The following is a 20,306-nucleotide window of genomic DNA, read 5'->3' as shown; positions in this document are numbered from 1 at the left end:
TTTTTTTTGCAGAAATAAAAAAATTGCTGTGAGTGGAAGGTTTACCAAATTTTAAACAGGCCATACATTATGAAGCATTCAAATGCTGCTGTGGAATATTGTTAGAGAAAATTATCAAATTTGTTTCAGAATACAAGTAGAAGAAACCCCCATTCAAGTAAAAAAAAAAAAAACACAAACTTGCCAAATGAACTGATATTGTTGACTCCCTCTGTTTTGAGCACAGATCAGAATCACTTTGAGTATGAACTCACTCACAGAAAGAAAAGACTTGATGAGAAGACCACTGAAGCAGAGCTACAGTCTGTGGCTTCTACTAAATACTCATACACTTTCATGTGATAGCTCTGGTTGAGAAACTTGTTAAGAAATATATTTGCTTTAAAGAATCTGCAAGAAATTTGAAGGTATTCAGACAGAATACCTTCAAATATAGCATGCAAATAGCACTAGTGGTGAAATATTTAAACCTTTACCTATTGGAGACAGCACATTCTGCAACTGCATTGCTGAGTTATGTCTTGCAGATAGATACAAGTTTATCACCTAGATCAGTGTTGTTTAACTAAATCAGCCTTCTCTTCCCCCCCCCCCAGAAAAAATTAGGATGTTTTTCTTTTAGTCTGTAATGAGTAGTATTTACAAATTTTATCCAGTTTCAATTAACTGATGTAAAATAATGAATGACATGTGCAGAGCGTTTTTCCAGCCATTTTGATTTTTAACCCACATTGCTTGAACTAAAGTGAGTTTTGTCATGATGGTAGCAGTGCTTTTATTTTCTTGTTACACAGAATCAGATTTTTTTTCTAATTATTGCTGTAGTTGCAACAGGTGGTCTTGGAACTTAACCAGGAAACTACTAGTTAATTTCTCTAATTTGTGTAGCATAAAATAAATCATGTGCACTGTATGTTATTAAGTCATTTTAAATGAAGTCTGTCGTCTGGAGTAGGTGAGTAGTCTTGACTGTTCGGAAAAGGTAAATGGCCCCAGTAAAGGCTAATCTAGTCTTTCACAAGGAAAGCCTAGATTTAGAAAAAACATAGATCTTGAGATTATCCAAAACCATTTGGTTTTGGATAATCTCTTTGAAATTTTTGCATTTAAAACGTGCTTAGATTTTTCTTTACAATACCAAATAATGAATTAACAATACCAAATAATGATTATCCAAAACCATTTGGTTTTGGATAATACGGTACAATGTCAGTTATCCCGAATAATTTGGAAGGCTGATTTTTCTTCTTTCTATTAATGGTAGTATTTGATAGATATTGCTAATTTCTTAATTATCATACTCTCATATCATAATAAACAAATGTTTATTATGATATGAGAGTATTTCTGTTTTTACATCATATATCTGGTGAAATGTTGGATTGGGACTAATGGTCCAGATTCAGTAAGAATAATATCAGCCCAAAATTGTAAGATCTGTTTTTCTCAGAAAAATGTCAACGAAAAGAAACAGCACTGAAATGGGCAGAAAACCAGGAAGAATGTAATATAATCAGATTGATATTAATAAGGAACTTGAGAGATTTAGCAGCAAAAAAAAGTCAAAAAAACAATCGAATATTATTTTAAAAAATTACATTTTCCCCCACAATTTGCAGTAATATACATACATATGTAAATGTGCTAATTTTTATGTATAAGTTATTATTATTATTGTTTAATTAAATAAATTATGTATCTTTCACACTATTTAAAGTCTTTCTTTTACCTTAAAGTACATTATAATAACACACATTTAATTTTACCTTAAGTTTGATTATCCAGAAAATTTTGCTATCTGACATTAATTATTCCAGATAACTGACACTCTGCTGTACTTGAAGAGAGAACAACTATTGGGTTGTGTTCTCTCTTTATGCTATAGTTTAAATGAAAATTTAGCAGTGCATTGTTCTACACTACATTAGACCTCTTGCCCAGGTCTAACCTAGTGTAGAACAGTGTACCTGTATTCAGTAAAAGTTTGGTGGCAGGTTACAGTGCATAATGAACATCTTACAAGATTGTCCCAGAAGTTAAAAAAAAAAAAAAATTTTCACAGTACAGTGCTCCAACTTATGAATTGGAGTGTCATGTTGCTTTCACCTGAGATGATTCTATTTGGTTGAAAGAATTTACAATTTAATCATGCTCTGAATATCTCAAGAGACAAGGAATTGTCTTTCTGAAATGAAAACTACTCTGTTGTGGTACAGTGGATTTTCCAGCATTAATTCATTGTTTATGATGTTTTGTTTGTTTATCATTACTTAACATTGTGACAAATCATCCATTTTTAATCCCTCATTATAATTAGATTCAAAAATGGCACTTGAAGTGTTTATCTGATCCCTTAAGAATGTCTGACTTGTTGAGAATCTGCCTTGTAATGCTCTTCTCCAGGCATTAAAAGTAGTAGAGTTGACTTTGTTTCTGGGAAAGTTCTGAAATAGCTACAGCCTTCTCTAAGTGTTTCTATCATTACTGAACTGAACAAGTTGGCCCAAATGTCCTGCACCAGCTTATATGCAGTCACAAGATGACCTTAAAGAACCATTTAGATGTTCTTAACACACAAAAATGACCTATTAGCTAAATTAAAAGAAACAGTATATTGTAGTGTAAAATAAAACTGTTTATAGTACATAAAAAAATAATTATTCATACAATAATAGTGCAAATGATGGCAAAATTAAGTGAGGTTTAGGTTATATAGTTTACAAGTAACATTTATTCAAAAAAAAAAAAAAAAAAACCAGCATGAACATTCTTAACTTCAGAAAACACTGAATATCTCTGTGAGCACTGGTATCCAGAATCAGTATTTCACTGCAAAACCTGCAAGAAATTTCCTGGAAAGCAAATAGTAGATTACATGTTAGTTACTGTATCTTTTATATAGCTATATAAATATAGCATTTAATATAAACTGCAACTACGGAATTTGTTTTAAGAACTTAATTCTTTCCCTTTCTTCATCTTGAACTGCCCACGCACATGGTGCTACAGCACCAAGTGCTCAAATAATTTCATGTTTAAAAAAGTAATTGACAAAATAATAATATTGTTATTTACATTCACTGAATTGTGAACATCCCATCCGTAAACTGTGGCACATAGCTCTTACTATAACAAGCCAAACAGCTTTGTATGCTAGAGCAGTGGTAATTTGTATCTGCTACATTGCAAATCAAAGTGATAATGTAGCAGTTATGGGATATAGTAAAGATATCACACAGTTTCAAAAAGGGCACAATTGTGGGGGTTTGTGCATCAGGTGGTTGCTTACAGCCCACTCTAGTTAAGGTGTAAAAAGAATGGTGTCGAATGGGTCAAACCACTTCCTGCTGACACAACTGTAAAGGATCACACAAGGTTCATGGTGAGTGAAAGGTACAGCATATTGTTCAGACTCAACAGGTCATTGCAATACAATATGAGGAATGCAAGGACAATATCTCAAAATGACAATGCTCCACACACACAGACATATAGGGTTCCACAGCAGCAGATAATTCAAGAGATGCTCACTGTTGATCATCTTTGCCAACAACATACAGCTTGGATAGCAGCGAATTGTAAACAAGTATGTTGGCATCTGGCACAAGCAACAAGTCACTGGACCCATCATGCATGGTGCATATGGATAAATCTTTTACTGGTGAGGTCTTAATGTTTAGTGTTGCAGGTCAAGCAGCACTGGGTTTCTCTCCTCCAACTCTGCATTGCGTTATAGAACAAACTCTGTCAAGGCCAGATAGTGTGTAGTGTTGTGTTAGTCTGTTGCTCATCTGGCCTCTTAGCTGTAGGGCCCTTGGAAAACCAAGGTCTCCCCGTTGCCTGTCCACAATCACGAGAAGGTGGGCAAGGAAGAGGGTGTAGAATCTCTGCCTGGGGCAACCCCTGAGCTTGCTTTGGAGAGGCCCCCTAAATAAAAATGGAAGTTTTGATTGGAAGAGTATGGGGGGGGTGCTAGTATAAGCTATGGAGTGGAGGTGAAGAAGGTGGATGATTGGAGGGCTTCTACCAAGAAAAAAAAAAAAAAATTTGGGAGTTAAGTTAATCAATTCATCACAGAAGAGGAACACCTTTACAACCTTCACACAGAAAGTATGGCCGACCGGGCTAGCCGAGTGGGTAAAGTACCTGCCCGGCAACCCAAAGGTCGCGGGTTCGATTCCCGCCTCGGGCTTGGATCAAAGTACTGCAAAAACCTTGGGAGGTGCAATATGGCCACAGAAGCCGATGCGCCAATAACTACCAAATCAAAAAAAAAAAAAAAAAAAAAAAAACAGAAAGTATTCAAAATACGCAGAAATGAAGCGTTTCAATGTAGTTTGCCCATCTCAAACACGGTGCCTCCGTAGCCAGGTGGGAAGGAGCAGCAGTGCGCAGCACACACTTCTTGATTAGACCGGGGTTCGAGCCCGTCACCACCAAATACGGAGGATGCGGAAAGGTCAAGGAATGACCACCGCATATCCCGGAGCAATATGGCCTTAGTTGCTAATGCTCCTAAAAACCAACCATCTCAAACATCTGTTGTCAAATATTTCTTCAGGATTTTTAAAGCAGAAAATGAAATTTATTTACGTAGATTCTAGTTACACTGCAGGTTATTATCCAACATAGTTTTTATGGGAACGAAAATAAACTTATACTAATTGTTCCTTCATTTGACTTCACTCTAACAATTATACAGAAAGTATCTTTGTGATTTTAGCAAAAAAATTTCCATAAGTTTGAAGTTGTGTAACTCAAGCTTACATAAGTCGGGGACTGACTGTATATAACAATTATTGCATGAGCAAATGGTGTGGAGGGTCACTGACATAAGTTAGAGGGCCTGTGCTCACCTTCAGTTTTCCTGTTTTTAACTCTCTGATGGCCTCAAGTTTTTTTTTCCTTAATTGATAGACACCTTGGGATAAGGCATGCCACTTTATAACCTTAAAATTTGCATTAGGAAAATTTAATTGTTCACTTTTTGATGGCCTTTGTTTTCAGTCTATTCTGAACACATAAAAATTTATATTTTTTATTTTTTAAAATAAAGCCCCCTCTACCACACTTTAGACATGGTTTTTTCCCCCATACGTTAAAATGTTCACATTTAGATTTTATCTTTGCTGACATCAAGCAAAACCTAAAAGAAACTAAAATTGAATGAACCACATGCTGTTGAAGTGGATGTCATGGAACGATGTAAAACATATGGATCAAATGTTGATGGTAGTGTGCTTCAGTAACTGGGCAGAAAAGATGCTAATTTTAAATTCTTGTTCTTCAACAAATGCTTTTTTTTTTTTAATGTAAAAAAAATCTATAGCAGCACCTAACAATGGAATGTAACAGAAGTGCAAATGTTGTGGTCAAATATTTATATTGTTGAAATCATACTATTCTACAAATTGATTTCACTAACCTCTCTCCAAGCCAAGGATGTTTTCACATAAAACATCTTTCATGTGTACAGAGTACACGGCGCCTCTGTAGCCAGGTGGGAAGGAGCAGCAGTGCGTAGCATACGCTTCTTGATTAGACCGGGGTTCGAGCCCGTCACCACCAAATACAGAGGATGCGGAAAGGTCATTCAGGGAATGACCACCGCATATCCCGGAGCAATATGGCCTTAGTTGCTAATGCTCCTAAAAACCAAATAAATAACAACAGAGTACACACTAATTTTTTTTAATGGCCAGATTTCTTCAATAACAAGGCAGTGATGCAAAACTGTTGGAAACAAAAATAAGGAATTCATAGATTGTTTAAATTAAAAAAAAAAAAAAAAAAGAAAAAAGGATCTAGCATAGTTCATCCTGAAGGTGTTTCTGTCTGGGGTTAATACCAAAATAGAACAAACTTGAGCCTAGTTTTAAGGAGAATATTGCTGTAGGCATACCTGTTATTTGTTTAAAATATGAGCTGCTGCTATGAAGGTGTTCAAGGCTCACTGGTTTCTCATCAGATAGTAGGTGATCGTTGGTAAGTATTAAACCACAAAGCACATAGGACAGAAGTTCTTTGCAGACCTACAAATTTATTTCATGGACCATAAAAAGCTTTCACTATATTGAAATGCATGCATTAAACTGGACTTAGGGAAATTATTGGTGTTAGATTTTAAATATTTTACCTTTTAAAGAGAAACAAAATCATTCATTTTAAAATATCTTCTATTTAATAGGTTACGTGGATCATGATATATTCTGCAACACATTATGAATAACACGGATCAAAAGTGACAGTCTTGTGATACAACTTGCCAAGCAAGGAAGTTGATGATAACCAAGGGTACTCAAGTTCCAGTGAATTACAGCACTCCCTTGGTTGTGTGGTGGTGGCAGCTTTGCCCCTGCTCCCATCAGTTTGTACATTTAAAGACTTCTTTCAGTGTCATCTGACCATATCATGTACATTAAATAAATTCATTTCCTCCTTTTTTTATTGCATCTTTTTCTTGGAGCTCATGCTTATATAATTTCTTGTATTAGATGTATATTTGTTTCTCCTCTACATTCTGTAACTCACATTACTGATAATATATATTCACATTCAAAATTTAAGCAATATACCCAGTTTCACAGTGGTAGGCTTGTCTACATATATAAGGTAAGTGACGTGTGTGTAGGGATACAGCATCAGATGACTACAGTTACACATATGGTATATTCCTTGTTATATCACTTTCTAGGGAGTAATCCTAAAGAGCATTAAATAAGAAATGCCCTTTTTGGGAGACTATTTATTTTGATATTTCATCATTATTTTGATAGATAACTTTTTTTTTGGCACTTCCAACCTCTTTCTATATACTATTAAAATGAATGAAAAATTATTTTTAAAAAAACATTTTGTTAAATAAAACAACTCATCTTGAGTATTATTAAAAAAAAAAAAAAAGTATAGTACTCACATAATGCCATATTGAACACATGCATGTGTTTGTTAAATGTTACAAGGCACAGATTATTGTACCATCAAGGAAAGCAGACTAAGGAGAACAGATGAATGCAATGATATGGCATCTCCTTTCCTAAAGAATTCCTCCTACAAGCTCTAACGGGAAACTAAATTATTTTGTAATAACTGAAAGGAAAGTGGAAGAGAAATTGCTGAAATTAAACATAAGAAAGGCACCTGGGGTGGATGGGATCTCTCCCATTATATTAAGGGAGGCAGCAAAGGAAGTAATCAAACCTTTAGCCATAATTAGAGAGCATCCTTGGACAGACATGTTGGTTTCTTAACTTCTGTTCAAGTGAAGATAATGAAGTCACTGATAAAAATTCAGGATCATCTAGACAAAGGCCATAACTATATCTTAAACACAACATGGGTTTGTCAGAAATCTTGTTTGATCAATGTGATTGGTTACTATGATGTGGTCACAGAGGAACTGGATGTGAAAAATAATTTTGAAATCATATAGTAGTAATAGCAAATGATGCAAGAAATCCAGCTTATACAGTGTCACAAAAAAAAAAAAGTCTCTACACAGTTCATCCATCCATGCCCTCTACGAACCTATACAGCCCATCCACAACAACAGAAGGAAGCCTGGTCCAACACTCAACCACCTGCTGGCTGAAGGCAAACTTCCACACATCTATCTTGAAATTATCCTTCCTCAACTTGAATTTATGCCCCCTCGTGTAGTCTCAGCAAGTGGAGGAATGCCATTAGCATTTGGCTTACTCAATCCATTCGAGGCTTTAAACACTTCAGTCAGATTGCCCCACAGGTGCCTAATCTTAGATGCTGCAATTTGCAGAACTGGAGCCTTTCTAGGTACGAACACCCTTTTGTTCCCTTCACCAGTCTGGTTGCCCTTTTCTGCACCCATTCCAGCAGATTCTTCCTCAAGTGAGGCCCGAAGACTTGTATGGAGTAATCAAGATGCAGCATTACCATTGCATTATACAAAGTGATAATCACCTCCTTATCCTTGCTGGGAAAGGATCTGTATATCATTGACAAAATCCCATGAACTGTCCTGGCAGCCTGTCTGCATTACTCAGAGAAATTCATATTTGACTGCACAATTACCCCCAGATCATTTTCATTCTCCACTACAATGAGTGTAGTATGACAGTTACTGTTATCCATATGCAGTATCTTGCATTTTCAATGTTAAACTTCAGCTGTCATTTGTTAGCCCATTGGATCCAATTTTCTTGGATTTTGTTTCAGTAGCTTACAATAATGATTGTTGTTAACCACCCTGCCAACCTTTGTACCATCTGCAAACTTAGACATTAAGCCTGATATATCTTCATCGATATTGAAAATAAACAATTAGTCCACAAAGAGCAGTGCCCATTGATAACCACTCTCTGCATTCTTCCATTTAACCATCCCTTTATCCACAGCAGTAACTTGCCTTTAATACCACAATGCTCCAGTTTGTACATGCAGTCCATGTGGAACAGTATCAAAAGCCTTCCTGAAATCCAAGTGTATGATATCCGGATTATTTTTTGCATCCAATTTCTTGGTCACTGCATCATAGTAACCTATCAGGTTGGATAGACAAGACTGCCCCTTAACAAATCCATGCTGTGATTGCAGTATAATTAATTTTATGCTTTTTTTTTTTTTGTTAGTTGTTGGCACATCGGCTTCTGTGGCCATATTGTGCCTCCCAAAGTTTTTGCATTTTCTACTCTGATCAAGCCTGAGGCAGGATTCAAACCTGCGACCTTTGGGAATTGTATGCCTGTCCAGATGGTTCTGCATTACTTCTTTAACCAGTGATTCCATTTTCCCTGGAATAGAAGTTAAGCTAACAGGTCTATAATTACTCATGTTGTCTTTTGATCCCCCATTATGAATTGGGGATACATTTGCACATATCCAGTCCATAGGGACCTCCCCTGAATCCAAAGATGCTCTCACAATTATGGCTAATGGTTTGTTTACCTCCTTTGCTGCCTCCCTTAATATAATTGGATAGATTCCATCTGCCCTGGATGCCTTTTTCATGTCCTTCTTCACAATTTCATAAAGTCATTTAGCTCCATGTTAGAGCTTGATAAGCTACTGGCATCACCTTCCCTAAAGAATTCCTCCTGTGTGAATGTAGACTCAAAATACCTATTCAATGTCTGTAAACTAAGCAAGGTCGTCAACAGTTAATCCAGAGACATCAAATGACCCAGTGTGATTTAATCCCTTTCTTCTACTATCAATATAAGCATAGAAGTTTTTGCTGTTTTTTTTTTGCTAGAGACCTCTCATAATCTGCCTTAGCTTGCCTAACCTCCTTTGTGACTTGATTACAGACTAATTTATATCTATCATAGGCTTCTATATCACCTGATAACTTATATGCATCACATGCACTTTACCATATGTCTCAACCATATCAAAAGGAAAGCTTTTGATACTGTTGAACATAAAAAAGACTGCTGTACAAATTTGAGCAGTGTGGCATTAGGAGCAAGTTGCTGCTATGGATAAAAGGGCTGGTGATTGGGAAAAGACAGAGTGGTGACAATGAACATTGCTCTTCATGGACTAATGTTATTAGTGGAGTTCACCGAAATTCAGTGTTGGGCCCATTGTTGTTTTCTATATTTATCAGTGATATTGATGAAGGCATATTAGGCTGAATATCCAAGTTTGAGAGGGTGGTTAATGAGAAGTAGTAACCCCAGATAACATACTAGCAGTTGTGTGGTACTACACTCGGGACCGTGGAAAATGAAAGAGACCTGGGGGTAATTGTGCAGTCATATGAATTTCTCTGAGTAATGCAGACAAGGACAGGTTACCAGCACAGCTCATGGGGTTTTGTCAGTGATATACAGGAATTTTGCTAGCAAGGATAAAGAGGTGATTATCCAATTGTATAAGACATGGCCAGGCCATATCTTGACTATACTGCATAGAAATGTAGAGGCTTCATTTTAGGAGGAACGTGGAGCTGCTGGAATGAATATGGAGAACAACAAGAAGATTGGTGAGCAGAATAAAGAGGTGCTCTTACCAAGAAAGGCTTGATCTGCAAATTTCAGTGTCTGGAGACTAGGCAGGTGAAAGGTGATCTGTTTGAAGTGTTTAATGGATTGAATAAGTGCAATGCTGATGGGATTCTTCCTCTTGCTACACACACGAGGGGGGCACAAATTCAAATTGAGGAAGGGTGATTGCAGAATAGATGCATGGAAGTTTGCCACACATCTATTCTGCCTGTTGTTTTTTGATTGTTTTGGAAGTTGATAGTTTAAGTAAATGCAAGGAAGAACTAGACAAACTAATGGACGAAACAAAAAGGTGAAACAAGGTGTTTTTTTTTTTTTTGCTGATACTGTATAAGTTTGCTTTCTTGCATCATTTGCCACTGCTAGTGCTAATTCACAAACCTGAATTGAAGCTGTACTAAACAAAAGCCTTTATACATCAGACTCCAATATTCCATGTATCCTGCAGAGATTCCATTTGCTGCTTTGGTATCTACATTTTGATAATAACGACAATGTAGAGAGCAATTATTAGCTGGGGGGGGGGGAGAACTAGCCCATTCTGGGAATTGGTGTGCTCTTCATTGAGAAAGACCTGTGCAAGCGTAGAACATTTCTGTTGATGAAGAATAGAATTATACTTTCCAAAGGAAGATTTCTAATGAAGCAATATAACCCAAAGAGGAGGACCAGCTTTTGCCTGAAAGTATCTTACGTCTGTGAAGCTAAAACTGGATAATGCCTAGGACTTCTTTAGTAAGGGAAATGATACAGGAATGGATATGCCAGTGAAGCTAAAACTGTTGAATTCCAGATATTCAGTTACAAAAATGTGCTTTGTCCAGAAATAATAGGCAAAGGAAAAATTTTCATGGATAGGTAGTTCACAAGTACCACACTATTTCAAAAGCTGCAACAACATGGATTTGCAGTTTGTGGAACTCTGAATCTGCAAAGAAAGAAAATGCCAAAGGAACTAGTCTTTGCAAAAGTGAAGAAATTAGATGTTTTTGCTATACCTCAGGCAACTTATCAGCAGTAAAATGGTTTGACAAAAAGGATATCTTAATGCAGGCCACACACACCACGAGAAAAATGAATGATATTGAGAAAATTGGCAAAGACAAAAGTAGTGGGAAAGCCAGATGCTATAACTGAATACAACAGCAACATAGGAGGAGTGAACAGGCTTGATATCTTGTCAAACCGTATGAGTTCCTCAGAAAAAGTTTTAGTTGGTAGAGGAAACTTTTCTCACTATGGACATTGTCATAGTAAATGCACATTGTGTGTATGAGAAAGTCAGTAGGCACAGGAATCTCCTAGAATTTTGGCACAGTGATTCGTGGATTGTTAGAAAAGTATACAATGGAGAAGACACCTTTTTAGGGAGGAAGGCAATTTGAGACTGATCCATTTACTTGTCTCATAGAAAGTCATTTCCCTGCATATATTCCACTAACAACAATGAAGTTGCCAAGCAGAGCATGCTGTGAGAATGTACGAAGTGTGGGAGTATTCCTCCATTTTGACAACTTTTGTAACTTTGTTTGTGACATTGCTCTAGAATTAAATATTACCAATAAAGCTTTTTATATGCACACACAATTTCCACATTTTAATGTGAAAATTATATTCTTTTAAAGACAATGAATCTTATAGGGCACAAAGTGAAATTTAAGTCACTACTCAAGAGGTTAGTGGACAATTTAAAGTGAATTAAGTGGCAAATAACACAAAAATGAAAAGTTTTTTTTCCATGCATTAGTAATGTTTGAAACCTAATACATTTGGAGAAAACAATACTCACAGAAAAGAAGTTGGTCCTCAAGCAAGCTGCACATTTCTAAAAATATTTTTAAAATAAATACAAATCAATAAAAGCATATACCACTACTATGTAAGACAGACAAACCCTAAAACATAACATACGATGTGTGGGTGTCTCAAAAATATTGGTACAAAAGTTTAGGGGAGGTAGGTAACATCTAAAGGAACGTGAATCGCATAGGAACCCATAACCGGAAACGTCATGGGAAAGTAGTAGCAGAGGCACAAGACAGTAATTAGTGGCCAACATTTATTTGACATAATATTAACAAGGGAGTACAAGATGGATGCATTTCATGATGTTACAACAGATGCTCGAAAGTTTCACCACGAGATGCAATGCATGCGTGAGACCGACGCAGCATGGGTTGGCGGACATGGTCGAACACACCTGGAGTTTCTTTGAGAGTAGCGCCACGAGATCCATGTCTATCTCCACAGGTGATTCAGACACGATGGATTTGAGGGCCCACACAGAAAGAAATCAAGGCTCGATAAATCAGGTGAGTGTGGGGTTCAGGCATCGGGTCCACCACGGCCAATCCACCGATGCCCAAATGGTCACGAATACACCTTCCATAATGGGCAGGTGCCACGTCATGTTGAAACCAAATGTTGCGTCTCACATTTGCTGGAACATTGTCAAGTAACCCTGGTAGAACTTGTTCAAGAAAGATCAGATATTTAGCGGAGTTCATGCGGGATGGTAATAGGTATGGGCCGACTAAGCAGTCACCGACCATACCTGCCCACACATTTATTGTGAGGCAATGTTGTGGGGTGCACACCGTGTGGGTTGTCGTGAGCCCACACATGAGCATTGTGCTGATTGAATAATGCCTCATCCGTGAACAAAACATAGGCTGGAAAATTCAAGTCTTGAACACTTTCTTGGAGAAACCACTGCGCAAAAGCCACACGTGCAGGATGATCTTGGGGAGCAGTAACTGAACCCTTTGGAGATGAAAGGGGTGTAAGGAATCGTCATGCCAGACACGCTGTACACTGTAACGAGACATTCCTGAGGCAACGGCACGTGTGCTGGTAGTAGGATTATTCTGGACGGCCTTCAATACACTTTCTTACATAGCGGGAGTTTGCGTCGAACATGGTCTGCCCGCACTACTCCTGTTACCTCTAAATGACCCATAATCACACAAATTTTGATGCACACGTGCAAACAAATGGTGGTCTGGTACATGTCTGTCTGGGAAGCGTTCTCCATAAATTCGTTGAGCGGCTCGTCCATTGCCCTCTGCTAATCCATACACTAAGTGCATGTCTGCCAACTCACAGTTCGTATATCGATGCATGCTCTTTGTGCGGAAACTGTTGCTTGAATGAGTAAGCCAGAAATTTTCCCTTTCGCGAACTGATGAACAGCGCCGTGTACCGACTTACAGTGACGTTTCCAGTTATGGGTTCCTATGCGATTCACATTCCTTTAGATGTTACCTACCTCCCCTAAATGTTTGTACCAATATTTGTGAGACACCCTGTATAACAAGACTGTTGCAATAAAATAAATATAATGAAATATTTCATACCTTACAAGTTATTCCCTTCAAAATAATTATTGCCTTGGGCTTGCATATGCTGTTCCACACGTTTCCTCCAAGTACAGAATCATTTCTGAAAATCATCTACTGTAAGCCCTTTTAACACTTCAGTCATTTTTCTGAATGTCTTCAATGAACTGAAAATGGGTTTCCTTAAGTACACTTTTCAGCTTACGGCAGGAGGGAGAGGCGTCACAACAGTCATGGGTACATGTTCACAAACGGGGATTTTTTTAGAAACTGGCAAACAGAGCGCATTGTGTGCTGCTGGGCATGTCTTGATGGAGCATCCAACCATCCATAACTTCAGGTATTTTCCTTCAAATTTTTTCACGCAGCCTTGTCAGAACTTCAGTGTAGTATGTTTGATTGACAGTCTGGTTTGGTGTGATGTATTTAGCCATTAATAATTTTCCTTTAATATCACAGAAACAAGAAGCATGGTTTTCATTTTTGACATTCTTGCTTTTTTGGTCTGAGGTACTGTTTTGTCTTCCACTGCATTGACTGTCTTTTAGTTTCTGGGAACAGCCAACTTTTAATTGCAAATAATGGATCTTTTTCAGTTTTTTTTTTTTCATAACATTTTCACAAACTTGGAATTTCCTCATTCTTTGATTTTCATTCAGAATTTTTTGGCACCATCTTGGTACACACTTTTCTTGTGCCTAAGTTTTCGGTTAAAATTTGTCTATTTCTTTGTCCATATTAAGTTCTAATGCAGACATTTTAATGCTTAAACAAACAATGATCACTTCTAATTAATGTCCTTACCTGACCCATATTTTCATCAGTTTTGGCCTGATCATTCATCTGTCACATTCTCCCTTCCTTCTAAAAATCTTTTATGCCATTCAAACACACAAGCTCTTGAACTTTACGTAACAACTCATAACTTTCAGTTGGTGTTTTCTTTAGTTCTGTTAAAAATTTGAGGTTGATTTTTTGTTCAATTCTTTTGTCTGTCATTTTACCAGCAAACTGCAAAAGCACAAGTAGTCAAAACCTGTCTCACTGCAAAGCAAGTGAGCATGTGGCAATGTGACTTGACAGACAACTAGGGAAAAGTTAAAGGTCAACTGCTGCGACTCTGTTACACAGGTGGTGCTTGGTGTGTAGTGGCTGCGAGTGCAGTCTCATTATTTAATAGCCACACCTTATATACAGAGCACATGATTGATTTTTGCCACATTAACCATGAAATATAGCCTCAGGTCCAAATTAATAAATAAAACATAATACATGTATATTTGGGGTGGAGGGAATTAAAATACACTAAACTAAAAGATGTGAATGAATGCCAAATATATTCAGGCAAAGCCAGAAAGGTTGACAGGTGTGAATTAATGACAATATTAGCATTAGTAGAGGCATATGCAAGAAAGCAAGCTTATGAGCATCAACCAAAAAAAAAAACCCTTCCCATTTCACTCATCTATTTGCTCCAAACGTTTATCCACTTCTTCCTTGAATTTATTTAAGCTATCAACTTCCACAACGACAGCTGGAAGTTCGTTCCAGCAATCAACTACCCACTGGCTAAAGGCAAATTTCTGCACATATGTTCAACAACTGTCATTCCTCAATTTCAGTTTACACCTCCAGTTTGTAATCTTAGCAAGAGGAAAAATCCCATCAGCATTGAGCCTGCTCAATCCATTCAAGGCCTTATACACCTCAATCAGATCACCTCGCAGGTGCCTAGTCTCCAGATGCTGCAATTTGCAGAACTTTAAGCTTTTCTTTGTAAAACCACCCCCTTTGTTCCCCTCACCAGTCTTGTTGCCGTTCTCTGTACTTGTTCTAGCAACTCTACATCCATCCTAAAATGAGGCCTCCAGACCTGTACGCAGTACTCAGAGTGTGGCCTGACCATTGCCTTATACAACGGGATAATCATCACCTTATCCCTGCTAGCAGAATTTCTGTGTCATTGACAAGACACCATGACCTACTCTGGCAACCTGCCTGCACTGTTCAGAAAACTTCATATCTGACTGCACAATTACCCCCAGGTCACTTTCATTCTCCACTACCCTTGAGTGTAATACCACACATTTCTCTGGCGTTACTGCTACCCATGTTCAGTACTTTGAATTTGTCAATGTTATACTTCAGTTGCCACTTTTTGACCCATCTGCTCAACTTCTGTAGATTCTGTTACAGTAACATGCTGTCATTAACAACTGCCAACCTTTGTATCATCTGCAAACTTCAACATTAAGCCTGATATACCTTCATCTGTATCATTGATAAATACATAAAATAACAATGGACCAAACTCTGGGGGACTCCACTAATAATATTAGTGCACAAACAGCAGTGTCCGTTCATTACCACTCTGTCTTCTTGCCCATTCGACCATCCTTTTATCCATTGTAGCAACTTGCCCTTAATGCCATACGGCTCCAATTTTTACAGTAGTCTTCCATGTGTAACAGTAGCACAGTATCAAAAACTTTCCTGAAATCCAAGTAAGTGATATCAAAATAATTTTTTGCATCCAGTTCCTTTGTGACTACATCATAGTATCCAATCAAATTGATCAGACAAGACTTTCCCTTAACAAACCCAGTCTGTGTCTGAATTATTACTGCAATCGTTTAGATGATCCTGCAATGCTTCTTTAACAAGTGACTCCATTATTTTCCCCAGAACAGAAGTTAAACTAACAGGTCTATAATTACTCGTGTCACCCTTTGTGAATTGGAGATACATTTGCACATCTCCAGGCAGTGGGGACCTCCACTGAGTCTAACGATGCTCTCATAATTATGGCTAAGGTTTTGCTTACTTCCTCTGCTGTCTCCTTTAATACAACTGGATAGATCCCATCTATCCCAGGTGCTTTTCTTATGTTTAACTTCAACAATTTCTCCTCCACTTTACTCTCAGTTATTATAAAATAATTTAGCTCCCTGTTAGTTTAATAAGCTTCTGTTCACCACTTCCATACAGAATTCCTCACGTGTGAATGTAAATGCAAAATACCCATTCAATTTGGCAGCTATCTGAGCAGGATCATCTACAGTCAAACCATCGCTATCAAGTGGATCAATCAGATTCATCCCCCTTCCTTTTAAGAGTTTATATAATTAAAGAAGAAGTCTTTGCTGTTTTTCTTTGCATCCTTTGCCAAAGATTTCTCACAATCTGCCTTTGCTTGCCTAACCTTTGCGACTTGATTACAGACTAACTGTTATGTACCATAGGCTTCTGTGTTGCCTGATAATTTAATATGCCTCTTACAGGAAATGTAAGTTCTAGCCATTTACAGGCAACAATTCCCAGTAGTTGATATGTAACAATTACAGGGTGTTGTTGAACAACATATGGTCACACCACAACTGCAGTGTGCCACAGCTAGAGGGAAAGCACATATCTGTGGCCTGTATGGAAGATGAACCAGAGTTTTTGTGTCCTACTTCTACCATCCAGAAAAAAGCAGCAAATTCAGTGGGCTTGTGAAAGAGTGGACCAGACTTTGAACTAATAAGCTAACCATGTTTATTCATAAATGGCTCTAGGTGCTGGAGAACATTGTGACATAGTACCTGTCTGGAAATATTGCTGAAAGGAATCACTTTAAATTTTAATTATTTCAAGGTGAAATTTAGGAACAGTGCCTTTTACTGGTCAACAATATAGTGAAATTGGATGAATGGAACATACTGGAATTAATTAAATGTGACATGTACTGTACTTCAGGGGTGCCTAAGCTTTATTTGGCTAGGGAACCAAAACAGAAAATGGTGAAGATTGCAAAATCAGTTTGTTTTTTTAATGAAAATCTTAAGCACGAGAGGCATTAGAACCTTTAGTACTTAGTATTGCGTAAGGGTTTGAAAGTTGAGAAGACGAAAGAAGATACTTGTTGACATTAGAATCGAATCTCTGTAGGTTGTAATTTTCAGGAAATACGTGTGAATGTAAGTTGTTCCAGGAAATGGAACTTGAAGGAATAAATAATGAGGAAGAAGAAAGGTTGGTTCTTTATGAGTTTGAAGTCAGATATTAATTGCCCTTAACACTAAATACACATTTTTTAAAATATGATTAAATGAAATCCAACAATTATTACATAATGCAATAACATTCATATTACGTGACTGTCATAAAATTGTTAAATACTAAGAAGATACATAAAACATAGGAAAGTGATAAAAAAAAATTTAATATTACTAATATATAATGAAACAAATTAATAACACAAAATATAATGAAATTATATTTTGTGACATGCCAGTTTTAAGTACGGGAGATAACACTTCAAGCTGCTTAAATGGCCATATGCCACACAGCATGAACTAATGGACTGCAGGCAGATCACCCTTAATGTAAACCCTGGAAACCACTCATCAGATGTTCACCTGCCAGCCTGGCTGATAATATTCCAACAGAATAATTTTGTTTTTCATTAGTATATATAGCTAGTGTAAGGTCTGTATATATGCTAGACGAGACCATATTCTCTACCGAATATATTTACATTGTCTCAGTAGTTTTTCAAAATTTCTTTCCCATTTTCTGATCTTGTATACTTACAACCCATTACCTGCATACAACTACTTCTGTGAAGGGAGTGTTTTTGATTAATTAAACTGAGTTTTTCTGTTTGTGGCTTAAATTTAAATGTGGCTATATTTATAGTACTTGTCCATCTGACTCTTTAATCCTGAAAAAAACTCACTTGGCATCTGACAGACACCACTTTTTAAAGTTTCTGTTACTTTTTAAATTTGGGAATAAAATCATTTCCTTGTACCTTTCACACCTAATTCTCTAACTGATTGTAGAGTATCTTATGTTTTGTTTCTATTTATTAGAGTAGGTTATGAGAGGTTAACTGATAGAAATCAATTTTTCTTTTTTTTTTTTTTTTTTAATTAAATGGAGTGTATAGAAATGAGTTTTCTGGATGAAAGTAGGGAGAGTTTAACAGAAAACAGGTGAAAAAATGCATACAGCCCAAGCAATTCAATTCAACAAAGCTAGAAAATTAAATTTATATTTTAAAAATCCATTGTTTAACAGACAGATGCCATGCAAGAGGATATGTTCCATTTACCTGTTCAAGTGACCAAAGGTTAAACAACTTCATTATGGTAAAAGTAATAGTATTTACCACATAGTGCAAGGAAACCACAGGCTTTTGTTGCACTGGCAAAAAAAAAAAAAAAAATTACTTGCTTCCCTCCTCACACAGGTGGGTAATAAATAAGTAAACAAACTTATTTAAACTATCAGTCTCAAGTACCTGCAAGGGCAACTTGTTCCAGCTATCAACAACTTGCTGGCTGAAAGAAAACTTCCTACAATCTAATCTAAACCACTGTAATTTGTATTTATGACTCCTAGAGTTCTGGAATTCTTTATTTGTTTATAAACCTCAATCAGGTCACCTAACGTAGCCAAGTGGTCAGGAGCACAAGTGCAGTAGCACACGTTTTTTGTGTGGACCAGGATTCAAGCCTGTGACTGATAAATACAATTAACGATTTATTGTAAACTACACTGACTTGGTGATTGTGCTGGAGTATGAACAAGAACATAATTACCTCTGAGGTGCCTGGTTGCCAAGCTCTGTAGCCCACATAATCTGAGTCTTTCTTCATACGGATGTCCTTCTGCCGATCTTGCCATTGAGTTTAAAAGAAGAACAGCTAAAATTAGAGGTCATAGAAACTATATATAAAAATTTTGAAGAGACAATTCTGGTAAGTCAGTAAATCTCTAGCATTGCCACTACTGTGGTGGTGGTTTTAAGCAGCCGAGCATTTAAATATTGCAGTCCACATTGAAGAAAGACAACCCCCTGGGTTTTAGTTACAATAACTTAAAGTAACTGACCTTGATTGTTGAGGGAGTGCAGCAAGCTTAGTGACAATCAGTGAACCTTGGCACTACATGCAGCTGAAATGCAGAGAGAAAAGACTGTGGATAGCTCTAAACATTTAGGTTGCTGGAACATATTTAGTGTTTGCTTTCACTTCTTTTCTCCATGTATTTTCAAAGAAGATACTGTTGATTCTGTTGTTACTACTAACCCAAGCTAAAGTCACATTAGAACATTAAATAAACAAGTGATAAATAATTGTCTAATGTTGGTGCCTGTATTCATTATTAAACATAAGTGAAAAAGTTTTATTCTACATTACATTGCAAATTCTCTTCTGCATTTCTGCAGATTTCTTTCTGAACAGACCACTCCTTTGTTCTCTTACATTAATCTTTATAATTAATGTACACTCATGTTGATATAACTGGTATTCAGTAGTAGTGAACTCACTGACAAACTAAGTTCCGGTCAAAAAGAAAAGAAATATGTAAACTTCATCTTGTTAAGTATGGGATTTTTTTGTGAGAGATAAGCATTCCATCATTTTCAGTTGGGAATTTTGCATTTCTTCCTTTATCTTCTAAATTAAGAGATAAATAGGAGCTGTTTCTAAATGCAGCACTGTTGCTTGGAAAAATAATTGAGTCATTATGTCATACTGTAGAATACTCCCAAACAAACTAAAAAGTTTTCTATCTTCTTTTACATATAATTCCACATATGCTCAGTCTACTTGTACAGTATGTAGTTTGCACTTTGCATCTAATTATAGGTGGTCAAAAAATTTTCTAATCCCAATTCTAGAAGAAGTTAATAAGCAACAGTGAAAATAATTTAAAACAATGTTTTGTTTTTTTCACAACCTTCTCAAAGTTCAGTGCATGCTCTCAGTGATGTAGCATTTTTATCCTTTACAAAAAAAAAAAAAAAAAAAAAAAAAAAGTTTAACACCTTCACACTGTTTGTTTATGATATGCATCATATCTTTGCCACTCTTTACTATTTGCCTACGGATATATGATCCTTTAATTAAAGAAACAAAGGGCCACATCTGGATGAGGTCAATAATAAATTCCAAATCCAGTTTCATGAATGGAGGTCACTGCAACATGA

The 20,306-nt window shown here is 36.7% G+C and overlaps 1 protein-coding gene across 1 annotated transcript in view; it reads left to right on the top strand.

The window, feature by feature from the left end:
• The window catches only part of LOC150082913 (GEL complex subunit OPTI), a 39,095-nt gene extending 32,652 nt beyond the window's left edge, over positions 1-6,443 (top strand). The window contains exon 4 of the mRNA XM_090376908.1: positions 6,188-6,443. Coding sequence (XP_090233034.1) covers positions 6,188-6,229 — 42 coding nt within the window. The 3' untranslated portion in view covers positions 6,230-6,443. The remainder of the gene's footprint in view (positions 1-6,187) is intronic.
• Positions 6,444-20,306: the final 13,863 nt, after the last annotated feature.

The sequence above is a fragment of the Mastigoproctus giganteus genome, chromosome 7 (assembly GCF_048544385.1).
Source record: "Mastigoproctus giganteus isolate SK-2022 chromosome 7, ASM4854438v1, whole genome shotgun sequence".
In the NCBI taxonomy this organism is placed as follows: Eukaryota; Metazoa; Arthropoda; class Arachnida; order Uropygi; family Thelyphonidae; genus Mastigoproctus; species Mastigoproctus giganteus.
Note: the sequence above shows the minus strand (reverse complement) of the source record. Positions and strands in the feature narration are given on the sequence as shown.